The 15,427-nt window shown below is 40.8% G+C and overlaps 1 protein-coding gene across 2 annotated transcripts in view; it reads right to left on the minus strand.

The window, feature by feature from the left end:
* The window catches only part of LOC100352221 (histone-arginine methyltransferase CARM1), a 364,053-nt gene that overhangs the window by 116,201 nt on the left and 232,425 nt on the right, over positions 1-15,427 (minus strand). The window contains exon 7 of one of the 2 annotated variants that reach the window (XM_089316607.1): positions 4,171-4,367. The exons of the other annotated variant lie outside the window; for it this stretch is intronic. Within the exon in view, the coding sequence (XP_089172733.1) occupies positions 4,362-4,367 (6 nt within the window). The 3' untranslated portion in view covers positions 4,171-4,361. Of the gene's footprint in view, positions 1-4,170; positions 4,368-15,427 lie in introns of those variants that run through there. 2 annotated transcript variants of the gene reach the window in all.

The following is a 15,427-nucleotide window of genomic DNA, read 5'->3' on the forward strand; positions in this document are numbered from 1 at the left end:
TCAAACAAAATAGATTTTAAATTTAAAAAAAATCTTACAAGAGACAAAGGATTTATGTTAATAAAAATTCAACACAAAAAGGAGACATAACTGCTATAAACTGTATATATGTTTGTGTGTGTGTATATATAAAATAACAACAGATCACGGAAGTAAAAAAGCCAAAAATGACAGAGCTGAAGGAAAAAATAGAAATTCCTACAATAATGTTTGGAGAGTTTATACTCCACTCTCAGTAATGGATAACACAAGAGATAAGTGATAAAAACAGAGGACTTGAAGAACAGAATGAATGAAGTAAATCTAAACTAATGAAATAGATAACAGAATACACATTATTCTCAACTACACATGAGACATTCTTCAGGTTACATAATATGTTACGTCATAAGTCCCAATACTTTTCAACAGAGATAGGTATTATATAAAATATCTTCTATAGCCTAAGTGGGGTGAAATTAGAAATCAGTAACAAAAGGAATAGGGGAAAAATCCTAAATTTGTCGAAATTCACTCTTAAACAACCAGTGGCTCAATAAAGAAACCATAAGGAAAATTACAAAACACTTGGAGATGAATAAAAATGAAAATACAAAATATCAAAACTTATAAGACATAAGACAAGGAAAGGTAATGCTAAGAGGAAATTTACAGTTCTACATAGGAGTACTTACCCTAGAAAACAGGAAAGATTTCAAATCAATAGCTAAACTTAGTGATAAGGAACTAGAAAAAGGAGAACAAACTAAATTCCAAACCAGCAGGAGTAAAGAAGATTGCAGCAGAGACAAACGAAACAGAGAATATAAAAACAACAGAGAAACCTAAAAGTTGGTCTTTCGAAAAGATCAACAAATGTGACAAACCTTTAGCTCAACTGTCTAAGAAAAATATGAGAGAAGACTCAAATTACTAAAATAATGAAGGAAAGTAGGGACATTAAAACAGAGTCTACAGATATAAAAAGAATTATAAGAACTCAATTGTAGGTTAACAAATTATATGGCCTAATGGAAAGCCAAGACACTCTGGCAAAAAGATCTCTGTGAGTGAGATCCCAGTGGAAAGAACAGGTCTTCAAAGAGGGAGGTGCCTTTCTCTGAAGGGAGGAGAGAACCTCCACTTTGACTATGACTGTGTCTAAACAAGATAAGAGTCGGAGAACTCAAGGGGCTTCCATAGCCTTGGAAACTCATAACTGGTGCATAGGGAGATTACTGATGCCATAAACAGGAGTGTCAATTGGTAAAGTCAACAACAGGAGTCACTGTGCACTTACTCCTCATGTGGGATCTCTGTCCTTAACGTGCTGTACACTGAGGCTTAATGCTATAACGAGTACTCAAACAGTATATTTCACTTTGTGTTTCTATGGGGGTGCAAACGACTGAAATCTTTACTTAATGTACACTAAACTGATCTTCTGTAAAAAAAAAAAAAAAAAGAAAGAAATTATCAATTCCCAACTTGACTCTCACTGGGATTAAACATGACAATAGGTCTGATCTGATTTCATCATCATTTTAAAAAAATCATCTATTATTTTTCACTTTATGTTTCTGTGTGGGAGCAAACTGTTGAAATACTTACTTAAGGTATACTAAGCTGATCTTCTGTATATTAAGATAATCGAAAATGAATCTTGATGTGAATGGAAGGGGAGAGGGAGTGGGAAAGGGGAGGGTTGTGGGTGGGAGGGACGGTATGGGGGGGGGAAGCCATTGTAACACATGAGTCGTACTTTGGAAATTTATATTCATTAAATAAAAGATTAAAAAAAAAAAGAAACATATTTATCTCCCCCCCCCAAAAAAAAAAAAAAACAAAAAACAAAAAACAAAAAACAAATTATATTATATGGCCTAGATGAAGTAGAAAAATTCCTAGAAACACAATCCCTACCAATACTGAATTACCGGCCGGCGCCGCGGCTCACTAGGCTAATCCTCCGCCTAGCGGCGCCGGCACACCGGATTCTAATCCCGGTCGGGGAGCCGGATTCTGTCCCGGTTGCCCCTCTTCCAGGCCAGCTCTCTGCTGTGGCCAGGGAGTGCAGTGGAGGATGGCCCAGGTGCTTGGGCCCTGCACCCCATGGGAGACCAGGAAAAGCACCTGGCTCCTGGCTCCTGCCATCGGATCAGCGCGGTGCGCCGGTCACATCGCGCTGGCCGCGGCGGCCATTGGAGGGTGAACCAACGGCAAAGGAAGACCTTTCTCTCTGTCTCTCTCTCTCACTGTCCACTCTGCCTGTCAAAAAAAAAAAAAAAATACTGAATTACCAAGGAACAGAAAATCTAAACTGACCTATAGCAAGTAAGGAGACTGAATCAGTATTTAAAGAAAGAATTCTTGCTCAAAAAAGAAATTCCCTGAACTAGATGACTTCACTAGAGAATTCTAAGAAATATTTAAATAATAACTAACAGTAAAGTTTTCTAAGAGTTGGAATGGAAGAAATACTTCATAACTCATACTATGATAGCAGTATTATCCTAACTTCAGAACTAGAAAAATTCAAGAAAACTATAGATCAGTATTCTTTATGAAGTCTGATGCAAAAATATTCAGCAAAATAATAAACAAACAACAGCATAGTAAAAATAATGTACATTGCGAATCAGTGTGATTTATTCCTGGAATGCAAGGATGGTTCAACACTGGAGGAATGATCACTGTCATACACACCACATTAACAGAATGAAGGCAAAATAATCATATCATCATCTCAATTGCAGAGGAAGCATTTGACAAAATTCAGCAACCTTTAATAACAGAAGCCACTAAGAAAAGCAGAGGGAAACTGTCTCTTCCATATTGGGGTGAAAAAATAAAATTATCTGTTCATAAATAATATGAGCTTATATCTGGAAAACGCTAATCATTCCATAAAATCTGTTATAATTAACAGATGAATTCAACAAAAGCAAAGTATATGAACAGACTTTTCTCCTAGGATGATATAAGAATGGCCAACAAAGCATACAAAATGATGCACATGTCTTCTGTGTGTGTGTGTGTGTGTGTGTGTATATATAACAATGTATATATACGTTTTATATATATATATATATATATAAAAACAAGTGTTAGGATGTGAAACAATTGGAATCGTTCTGCTGCCTTGGTGGGAATGTACAATTGTACTGTTGCTGTGAAAGACAGTATGGCAATCTTAAAAGAAATAGAGAGTTATATGATCCAGTAATTCCATGCACAGAATATACGCAAAAGAAATGAAAGCAAGGTCTTGAAGAAGTATTTGTGCACTCACATTCACAGTAGCATTATTTGTAAAGGTACAAATATGGAGGACAACCTGCTAAGCTTTGAATGGGCTCCTTCCATACATCAGGTGCTACTAATGTGATAGTACTTGTATTAAAAAGGAAAGAACAATCCAACATTGGAAGCAGGATACACAGCAGACTCATAGAATGGCAGATGTCCTAAACAGCATTCTGGCCTCAGAATCAGCCCTTAAGGCATTCGGATCTGGCTAAAAAGCCCATGAGATAATTTCAGGCATGGAAAGCCAAGATACTGTGGCAAGAAAAAAAAAGACCTAAATGAAAGATCTCTGTGAGTGATATCCCAGTGGAAAGAACAGGCCATCAAAGGAGGAGGTACCTTTTCTCTGAAGGGAGGAGAGAACTTCGACTTTGACTATGGCCTTGTCTAAATAAGATCGGAGTTAGCAAACTCAAGAGGCTTCCATAGCCCTGGCAACTCATGACCAGAGCCTCAGGTGATTACTGACGTCACAAATAAAAGTTTCAGTTGTTAAATCAACAACAGGAGTCACTGTGCACTTAATCCCCATGTAGGATCTCTGTCCTCAATGTGTTGTACTATGTGAATTAACGGTAAAGCTAGCCTTCAAACAATACTTTATCCTTTGTGTTTCTGTGTGGGTGAAAACTATTGAAATCTTTACTTAGTATATACCAAGTTGATCTTCTGTATATAAAGATAATTGAAAATGAATCTTGATGAAGAATGGGATGTGAGAGGGAGTGGGAGATGGGATGGTTGCGGGTGGGAGGGTGGTTATGGGAGAAAAAGCCATTATAATCCAAAAGTTGTCCTTTGGAAATTTATATTTATTAAATAAAAGTTAAAAACCACAAAAAATAAAAATATGCATTCATAAGTACAAAAAAAAAGAGTTAGGGCTTTAAAGGGGCTATTATGCCAGGAGGACTCCTACATAATGAATGGGATTAAGGTTACTGTGAAAAAGACTTCATGCAGCGTTGAGCTCAGGTCCTCTTCTGTCTTCATCCCTTGAAGACAGAGTTCCTCCCCTCTAGAAGATGCATGGCTATCCACACATGGAAACCTCCCAGTGCCTTGATATTTAACTAGAACTGTGAGATATAAATTTCTGTTATGAATTATGCAGTCTCAGGTTTTTTTTTTTTTTTTGCAATAGCAACACAAAACTAAGATGAGCAAAATGTGGCATATACATTAAAAAAAAACATTCTTCAGCCTTGAAGATGAAGCAAATCTAAACATGCGCTATAATGCACAGAGGCCATTTGGATGTTTATAACATCATTTGTGCCCCATACAAAATTATCAACTTAAAAATTAGCCTGCTGTAGATTTATTCAATTTCAAGTTCTGCCTGTAGTCATCTTGGGAGGGCCAGTCCAAATGATTTTCCCCCACCCTTGCTACAGGAAGGAACCTTGATAACATTATACTAAGGGGCATAAATCAATCACAATAAGAGGAATAACGTATGATTTCACTTTCAAGAAGATCCTAGAGTAGTCAAAATTATAGAGACATATTTAGACAAGGTCATAGTCAAAGTAGAAGTTCTCTTCTCCCTTCAGAGAAATGTACCTCCTTCTTTGATGGTCTGTTCTTTCCATTGGGATCTCACTCACAGAGATCTTTCATTTAGGTGTTTTTTTTGTTTGTTTGTTTTTTTTTTTTTTTTTTTTTTTTGCGAGAGTGTCTTGGCTTTCCATGCCTAAAATACTCTCATGGGCCTTTTTGCCAGATCCGAATGCCTTAAGGGCCAGAGTGCTGTTTAAGACATCTGCCACTCTGAGTCTGCTGTGTATCTCACTTCCCATGTTGAATCGTTCTCTCCCTTTTTTATTCTATCAGTTAGTATTAGCAGACACTAGTCTTGTTTGTATGATCCCTTTGACTCTTAGACCTATCAGTGTGATCAACTGTGTACTGAAATTGATCACTTGGACTAGTGAAATGGCATTGGTACATGCCACCTTAATGGGATTGAATTGGAATCCCCTAACTCTACCATTTGGGGCAAGTCAGATTGAGCATGTCCCAAATTGTACATTTCCCCCCTCTCTTATTCCCACTCTTATATTTAACAGAGATCACTTTTCAGTTAAATTTAAACACCTAAGAATATTTGTGTGTTAATTACAGAGTTCAACCAATAGTATTAAGTAGAACAAAAAAATACTAAAAGGGATAAAGTATTAAGTTGTTCATCAACAGTCAGGACAAGGACTGATCAAGTCTCTGTTCCTCATAGTGTCCATTTCACTTCAACAGGTTTCCTTTTTGGTGCTTGGTTAGTTGTCACCGATCAGGGAGAAGATATGATATTTGTCCCTTTGGGATTGGCTTATTTCACTCAGCATGATGTTTTCCAGATGAGACATCTTGGGGACATGACCGAAGTCTACATAGAAAATCATTTATGCTTCATAGATACCTTATTACATATAGCCTGAAGGTAATTTTATACAATATTACAAACGTGCTTGCATTTTGACTACCAGCCATCCCGTGAGGTAAGCTATGGAATTTTCCACTTGTGGTGTTATGCTGACAATCAAAACATTTTGAATTCCAATGCATTTTAGTTTGGGGTTTGGGCATTAGGCATGCTCAACCCACATTTTTTTCTTTCTATATAATCACTTTAACAAATACATAATTGTATCTATTTATGGAATACAATGTAAAATTTCAACACATGTAAATAAATAAACAATGTCGACCTGTATTTTAAATAAGAGTTTGTGGGGGAGAGAGAACAATCTTCCTGCTGTCCCTTCTCACCTTGGTCCCCACGAGCAGAGGCTATCTGTCCAGTGGGGACTGGGGAGACCTGGCAGCACGTTTTCACTCCAGCACTGTGTACCCTACGGTGCCAGCTTTGGTTTAACCTGTGATGGAAGTTCATTTGCACAGAAGGTGACCCTAAAGGAAAACACGCTTCCCCTCCCAGCATGGCCCCAGGAGGCAGGTGAGCCCCAGCCGCTTTCTGGGCACTTCACCTGCCATTCACACTCAATTAGAAGGATACTCATCTGTCCTGTTATGGCTTGTTGGCAAAGAAAAGCAACAGTGCAAACGCCAAGAAACCTCAGCAGTAAGGCAGCTGCCAGCAGGTCGGGTGCCGGGTAATACATGTTGTATGATAGATTAATCAGAGGAACATGCCGCATCGTTGCTTCTGCCTGAGAGGAACAGGGTTTTCTCCCTCCCTTTCTTTTCAAGAAAAGTCTTTGCAGATAGCTATTAGGTTGCTGAATGAGGAACTGCACAAAAGAAACGCTGGCTCCTCGTGGTCTTTCACATCATTAAAAAGCAACCCAGGTGGCAAAACCAGATATCATTTCCTCAGCTAGTGGATGAAAGAGAGGTTGGACAGCAAACCGAGGCACCGTGATGGCTAAACCATCAGCCCGGAGCAAAGCAGGATTCCTCATCTCTGTGCAAAAGAAGGCGTCCAAGTGATCGCTTGGCACTGTGTGGAGAAGCCAACCTGTGGTCTCGACTGAACAGTCTCACAGCCCAACTCACCGGCCTTGTCCTCATGTTCCCATGGCACCTGCCACCCAGTGAGGCTTCAGCTACCCAGACTGGCCAGGAAGGGAAAAGCTGGTGCCAGGCCAAGCACTGCTGGGGTGAAGGGAGTTCTGAGACATCCTTAGCAAGGATTACTAAGCAACCACCTGAATGCTGCTTTGATTCATTTCCTGGGAGAGCTCCAATGTGCCCTTTTTAATCCGACATGCTGAAATTACAGTCTGTCCTAACCTGCCCCACTCCTCTCGTCAAGCAGATGTGTGGCCTCATCACAGTTCCCCTAAAATGTGTAGCAAGCAGCTGCCAGAGTGGAAAATGCTTTGGATCAACAAACACTTTCGCCAAACAGGCGATTTCTCTCCTGAAATGCCCAGAGTCAAACTGACCCCTAACTAGGACCCTGTGTGCAATAGGGCCTCCAGGGGCAAATGGACAAATAAAAGAACTAAATCAAAGTGGTGATGACTTTGAGTGAAGACTCCAGCTTAATGACTGCAGATTTCCAAAGCTGCAACTGAGCTAAGAAGCTGCTTTCAAAAGCATCACTGGAAATCACTTTCAGAGGTTGTTGAGCTTCAGTGTTGCAGAACCCCAGTGGTTCTCAAACTGTGGTTCCCTCGTCAGAGGCACCAGAGTGAATAGAACTTTCTAGAAATGCAGGTGCTCAGGCCACTTCCCCATGCCTCCTGAATCAGACTTCAGGGCACGGGGCCCAGCAAACTGGGTTTTCAAAGCCCCTCAGGGCATCTGAGCCGTCTCTGTGTTCTTCCCTGAGGCTGAAGAGGGTGTAATCCCTCTGAAGACCTGAGAACACTGAGGCCAGCAGAGGAGAACTAAGGATACCGAGGTCAGCAAGGGAACACTCCCAGGGAGAAAGGATTTCGACCCAGCTACGAACTTCCCCAGAGACTTGGATACCAGCGAGCTGCTAGGCACATTTCCCTGCCAAGTCTGCAGACCCTTTGAGAAGAGCTGAGAAACAAGCACAGCTCAGAGTCTCGTGGCAGTTGGGTTTTGAAAAGGAGGAATGAAAGAATTAGAAAACGCAACCAAAGCAAGAAGCTCTAGAAACATGTACTCTGCCTGGCCCAATGCTTCCTGTGTTGCCTGGTGATCTCCCTACTAGGAACCTGTTTGGCAAATTTACACACAGCTGAAATGCGGCCCCATAATGATTCTGAAGATAACCACAACAATGAAAGCAACAATGAGAGAATCATGGTCACTGTACTAATTTTTATATGGGCTTTCTCATTTAATACCCAAAATATTTTCCTAAGGGAGTATTTCTATTCATAATTTTTTAGGTAAAGAAAATGAGGCAGAAAAAGGCCAAGTCATTTGTGTGGTTGGCAAAATGGCTCTCTGAAGAGGTGCACCTCTTAATGCCAGAAAGCTGTGAATATATTACTTTCCATGTCACAAGATCTTTGACGTGTGGTTAAGGGTTTTGAAATGGGGGAGCTTACCCTGGATCATTCACGTGGGCCCAGAAGAATCACAGGAGACTCAGTAAGAGGGAGGCAGGAAGATCCGAGTTGGAAGAGGAGATGTGATGACGTCAGGGGGATACAGTCACAAACCACCCTTAGAGGCTGAGAAGTCAAGGAACAGATTCTTCCCCAGGGCTTCCAGAAAGAACACAGTTCATGGCCTTTTAAGACCCCTGTAGACTTTCTGACCTCTAGAACTATAAATTAATAAATCTGTGTTGCTCTACACCAGTAAGTTTGAGTCAATTTGTTACAGCAGCAACAGGAAACTAACACACCTGTGACATCACATGACCATTAGGTCATAGGAATGGAATACAAACCCATATTCTTTGTGTTACTCTAACAGGGAATTTAGAGAGAAAGAGAGCTTGTTTGGCTTGTGATTCTGAGGCTGTGAAGTGCAAGGGCATGGTGACAGTGTCTGGGAAAAGCTTCCAGACTATGTGATCTCATGGTGGGAGAGTGTAAGAGCAAGTAAGTGATGGTGGAAGAATCAGCAAGAGCAAGCCAAGCTTGCTTTCCTAACAACCCACTCTCAAAAGAACCGACTTATTCCCGTGGTAATGGTTTTAATGCCTTCAATGATCTTGCAGTACATGCAATGGCTTGCCACATAGTTCCGTTTTTCAGGGCCAGGGTGCTTATTCCCCTAGCTGCTAGATATACTGGCATGATGGATATACTAGATGTACCAGATGATGATTCATGCTCTGGAAACAGCCTCAGACCAAAAGAACCAACTTACCCAAGGCCACAACTGAGGGCTTCAACATTAAAATGTAGAACACAAAGTCCAGTGCCCCATGCTTGGTCACCCCAGTTCAAAAACTGCCAATAGCATTGGCTAAGTCCTTTAGGACAACACATGGTAGCTCAGTTCCTCTCTCCCCAATCTTACCCTGCTTCCTTTGCTTTTCCACAGGTGAGGTTTCTAAGAGTGCTCCCTGATAAACTTCCTGCATACAACTCTCCAATGTCAAAGAATGTTTCCCAGGGAACCTGCTCTGTGGCAAAACACACACACATATAAAGGAAGCACAGACAAGATCCACAGCAAGAGGGGTTGGGGGAGTGCTGCCTCACCTAGAGTCAAGTTGGTCCAACCTGGCCGTGGGTGCCAATGCCTGACAGTGAACAAAGCCATCAGCCTCTCGATCACATACTGGAGGGTAAGCTTTGGCCACCCACGGGCGTGTCCTCCCCACTGGTGCTGCCCAACAGAACATTTTGTTAGGCTGGATGTAAGTTATCTGCAGCATCCATCAACATGATAGTCATCAACTCCTGTGGCTACTGAGCATTGGAAACGCTAATGTGACTAGACGTGACTAGTGCTAATTAAATTATTTACAGATTTAAACAACTCATGTGTCTAATGCTCATCATATTGGGCACAGCAACCCTAGAGGATGAACACAGCGGATATACAGAGGCAGCTGGAGCTCGAGTTCCAACTGCACCTGCCTTTACTTCCACAACCCCATGACTCAGAGGTTCTTGGTCTGGCTCCTTAAAATTCACCCTAATAGGGCATATATAGGAACTGAATACCAGTAAAGTCTATTTCTGCATGGGCCGATGACGGTTTGCACACTATCATCTGAGGGCCAGAGAGTGCTATTGTAATGTAAATTGATTGAAACACATAAAGGTAGTTGTGACTGCTCATTCTCATCATACGTCATCCTTCTGGCTCTTCAAGGAATCTGTTATCTAGATGGAAAGGCATGGCACAATTTTAAATCAAGGACTATCTCCCCTTGGCCATACACATGTACAAATTTGATAAGAGCTGTTTTCTTTTTCATCTGGCCTACATGATCTGGAGGCCTTAGCTTTATGTTTCATATATAAGAGAACAGAATAAGAGCAAGGCATAGCTGCCAGTTTGAGGTGGGCAGGTTCATAGCTGGGACACATATGGGAGACCTTTAGCCCTGTCCTATTCTTTGGACAGGAATGCTCTTTTATTACTAATCCATAAATGACATATGGGGCTCAGGGTGAAAAGAGTAGTGAGTTCGTGACCACTCCTACAAAAAAAAAAAAAAAAAAAAGTCTCACCAGGCATGCCCTCCAGACAAGGAGTCATTTCTATCATCTTGCCTTCTGAGGATCAATCTTTACAAAATTGGACCAAGCCACTAAGAATAACTGAAATTGAATCCAATGCAATTTGAAAATATTCTGTTTACCTAAAGCCTAGAAGCCTGGTGTGTGAAGAAGAACCCAGAGACAGGCAATGGTAGTTAAATTTGTACATTTTTCTTTCTTGTTGCAATTTTATCTTTTCTGAGCAATTTAATGAAGACTCCAGAGGAAAAAATTAAATGTCTGCTGGTTCAATTACCAAATAATGAAAAGGTCGAAAGGAGCTCCATGCACCGTGTGCTGAGCTGCTATGTCAGCCTATTCTTAGACGGAAAATCTTTCTGTGTACTGTTCACAATCATTTTCTGCCACCCACCAACAGCACAGATGAGCGTCAGCATAAGACACAGAAACCATGAGCTGGTACAAGGTGAAAGGGCCTTGGCCAATGGGGAACACTGCGTGACACCCACACCAGGAACAATGGGCATGACAGAGTGCATGCTCTTGTCAAATTCACCCTTTTAGAAGACTCTAATTACCCATGGCCTTGAACACAATTTTAACCACCATGTTCTTAGGGAAGAATATGTAGGGAAGGCCTGGCTGGGTGGGGGGAGAAATAGGCTGACCAACAAGGATGTCAAAGACCCACAACAGTCCCCAAGAGCACTGGGAAAGTCACTTCTGTTCCCAACTCACGCCAGCTATTTACAGATAGGAAAGCCTAATGTAGCATGCAAACACACACACACACACACACACACACACACACCATCCACAGAGGCAAACACCAAGCATGAAATACAATAATGGTACTTTGGAACTCATTAGGATACTAGTTTTAATGCTTTACAAAGTAGAGCTTGGTGGAAAGAGCAAGCAAGAGAAAATGCAGGTAAGTACAGACTCCTCATCTCAATACTCCCGGTGACAGTTTCTCCATTCGTGCTGGGGTCTCTGTTGACAACTTTCATCACCAACACGGACAGACTTAATGGATGCATCATTGGAAAGCTTCCATTTTGCCTTTAGAGTAACTTCTTTGGTTTGTGCGTGACAACAACTCTATTCTTTGGAAATACTCACTGAAACCTTTAAGAACAAAGACCTATGATGTACAAAACCTAAACATAGAATAAGTGTGTGTGTCTATCTCTGTCTACATTTAAATTTGTGTATATATGTATCATGTGTATGGTGAGAGGGTAAACAAGAAAAAAGGTGTTAAAACAAATGTTTATAAACAACAGGCAAATCTAGGTAAAGGGAATTTAAATTATCCTTGACCTTTATTGATTTTTGCAACTTATCCCTAAGTTTTAAGATCGTATTTTTTCCCCTTTTCTTCTTCTCTGTATTGGGTTCTTGTCAGAGACCTTGTAATTATACACCAGCCACACTCTAGTAAAAGTGTCTCTGAGAATAGCACCACCCTCCCCCACCCCCACCATGAGAAGGCAGCAATCCCACTGGTGTGCTTCACCAAGAAGGCTTCTCCGAGAAGCCAGTCAGGCAGATTGGTACAGAATTGCTCCTCCCACAGTGTGCTGGTGATAACTGACAGCTTATTCTGTGATTTGAGACATGCTTACAGCTAGGAAATATAAGAACTAACTTCTTTCTCTCTTAAAATACTACAGTCAAGTATATTTTTAACATTTAAAAACTCTCTAATGTATCTCAAATTATTCAACTATCAGAAAACAAACAATGATTAAGAAAAAATCCTAAATTATTTACCCACTCCTTTATTTTTTCAGAGTCTGATGTATGATATATCAAGATCAATCTGCTATTAGACTAGAAGCTCTCTGAATACGGCAATAGAACTAGTCATTATTGTTTCTCCTATATTACCCAACAACGAATTGAACCCAACTGAGTGGAAATATGGATTGAATGAATCAGCAGCACCCGAGAGAAAGTTCTAAACTTGTCATCCTTAAGAACCCATCTGAAAATCTACTAATTTGGGGGCTGGACTTGTGGTGCCGCAGGTTAAACTCCAATTTGCAATGCCAATTTACCATCCAGGAGACCTGTTCAAGTCCCAGCTGAACTGCTTCCAATCCAGCTTCCTGCTAACGAACCTGGGAAAGAAGCAGATGCTGGCCCAAGCACATGGATCCCCACCATCCACAGGGGAGACTTAAATGGAGTTCCTGGGTTTGGCCTGGCCCAGCCCTCATTTGCAGGCATTTTCAGAGCAATGAATCAGTGGATAGAAGAACTTTATCTCTCCTCCTCTCTCTGTATCTCTGCCTTTTGAATAAATTCATAAATAAATCTTTTTTAAAAAGATATACAAATTTCTAAGCATAGCCATTTCTAATCTATGGGGTTCTGTCTCTATAAGTTTATATTTTCTTTTTTTTTTAAAGAATTCCATATCCAAAGTTTATTAGGACCACGAAGAAAGAAAAAAGGCAATGATATTTGTCATACATTAACTTATAAAGATTAATATCTACAATATAGGACTCATTCCAACAAATGAATTAGATAGTTAAAAGAAAATTATCAAAAAAAAATAACTTCAACAGGTTGTTTACAGAAGAGAAAGTACTAATAGCCAAAATACTTGTAAACATGCTCCAAGTCATTAGTCTTGTCATAAACAGCCCAGCCGACTGAAAAACATTTCAAAGTCTGACAATGCTAGTACCCTAACAAAGATACAGATCTCTCATCCCCTACCAGAGAGATTATAAATTGGCACAACCCCTTTGGGAAACAGTTTGGCAATATACTAGGGTATTTCAAGAGGTTTGTGGAAAATGGAATTAAAGGTAGATTTATTTTGGTACAAACTTTTTTGAAATCCACATAAAGTTTTTACAAGATATGCACTTGCCATGAGCTTTCTGAAAAATGCCTCATGCAGCAAAGCTGATGGTGCTGCTGACCCAACAATTCCATTCCTGCATCTAATGCCACGGAAGTTCTAGCAGAGATGTGGTGGGGACTGTGTGCAAGAATATTCTTAACAGTACTTCTGTAATGGAAACCATCCCAAGTGTCCCAACAGTGCTAACTATTTAAGGCATATCATACAAAGAGCTACTCTTGCAGGGCTGGGGAATTTCTTTTTTTTACAAGGGCCATGTGGATATCAAAGGCCATACAAAATTAGCAACTTAAAAATCAGCCTGCTATAGATTTATTGACTTTAGAGGCCCACCTGAAGCTGCCATGGCAGGGCTAGACCAAATGTTTCTGTGTGCCTTATATGGCCCGTGGCCCAGGCTTTCCCCATTCCTGCACAGCAATGCTACCACAAAAACAGGCATACATTTTTAAAAAATGAAACAAAACAAATGAACTACAGCAAAAAAAAAAAAAAAAAAAACAAAAAAAACAGCTAAGTGAGGGGGCTCCAAAAAGTTCGTGAAAAATGAAACTAAAAGATGTATTTTTCATGGAATGAGAACCGTCTTTGGGATACACATCATCTCAATCCCAATGCCTGCTCCACTGCAATCCAGCTCCCTGCTGGTGGTCTAGGAAAAGTGGCAGAGGATGGCCCAAGTGTTTGGGCCCCTGACACCTATGTGGGGGATCCAGAAGAAGCCCAGGGCTCCTGGCTGTGGCCAGCCTAGTACTGGCCACTGTGGCCATCTTGGCAGAGAACCAGGAGATGGAAGTTCACTCTTTCTTGCTTCCTCTCTCTAACTCTTCCAAAAAAAAATAAATCTTTTAAAAAAGGTAAGTCTTGGGTATACCTTACCAAGCCTTGAGAAAAGTGTGTAAATAACATGAACACTCCAAAAAGTTGACGAAAAATGAATTTATTAAAAAAACTATGGGATGCTGTTTGGAAAGCCTGTCTACTGCATCAGCGGGCATGGGTTCAAGTCCCGGCTCCAGCTCCCGCTTCAGCCTCTAGATAACGAGTGCACTTGGAGACAGCGCTGACAGTTCAAGTTCTTCGGTATGTGCTACACATGTGGGAGACCTGCATTGAGTTCTACTCTCCTGTTTCTGGCTTGGCCCAGACTCTACCATTCCAGGCATTCAGGCAGTGAACCAGTAAATGGAAGTTCTCTATTTCTACCTCTCTTCAAATAAATAAATTAATAACAATTTTTAAAAGATTAATTTTGCCGAAAAAAAATTTTGTCATTTGCTTCTTCACCAATTTTGTTAAAGGATTTATTTTATTTGAAAGGCAGAGTTACAGATAGTGGGAGAGAAAGATACACACACACAGGGGTGGGAGAGAGAGAGAGATCCTCCATTTACTGATTCACTTCCCAAATGGTAGCAACTACCAGGACTTGGCCAGGAGTCAGAAGCTTCATCTGGGTCTCTCACAAGGATGCAGGGACCCGAGGACTTGGACCATCTTCTTCTGCTTTCCCAGGCACATTAGCAAGAAATTGGATCAGAAGTAGAGCAACCAGGACTTGAATCAATGCCCATATGAGATACTGGCATTGCACGTGGGAGCTTAACCCGCTACACCACAACACCAGCCCTACTTCATCAACTCTTAAAAGTTGTTTTTGTTAAATAATGGCTACTCAGAAAAGAACACTTGTAAAGAAAAAAAGATTTCAACAACCTACAGCCATTAGGCTCCAGCCACCGTTCCCTCCAAACATGTGATACTTGGTTGTCTCCTGGTCACTGTGAAACCAGTTGTCCAGGGAAGGAGAGCACATGTACGATGTTCAGCTGAAACAGTAGGCCAACTTCCCTTGTCCTCTTTCTTTCCCTCATTAAAATTTAGGCCTCCTCCAGTGGTGGATGACAAGCATATTGTTCTGTTTACACACATGCTTCCATCCCCACCTCCTGGGGTATTATACCCAAATACTACTGAGAGGTGTTTTTATCTGACTCTTGACCTGGCCTTATTTCTTCATATTTGTCCCCGTTTCATAATGATAACAGAGCACCATGTTTAAAACAAAGCACTTTCGGTCTCCCAATTCCGAATCTGACATCTGAAAAAAAACTTCTTAAAACACAAACACCTGTTTCTTCCTCTGACTACATCCATGTAGTAACAGCCCCATTGACCA

This window comes from Oryctolagus cuniculus, chromosome 1 (genome assembly GCF_051225735.1).
Source record: "Oryctolagus cuniculus isolate XC-2025 breed Fujian yellow rabbit chromosome 1, ASM5122573v1, whole genome shotgun sequence".
Classification (NCBI taxonomy): Eukaryota; Metazoa; Chordata; class Mammalia; order Lagomorpha; family Leporidae; genus Oryctolagus; species Oryctolagus cuniculus.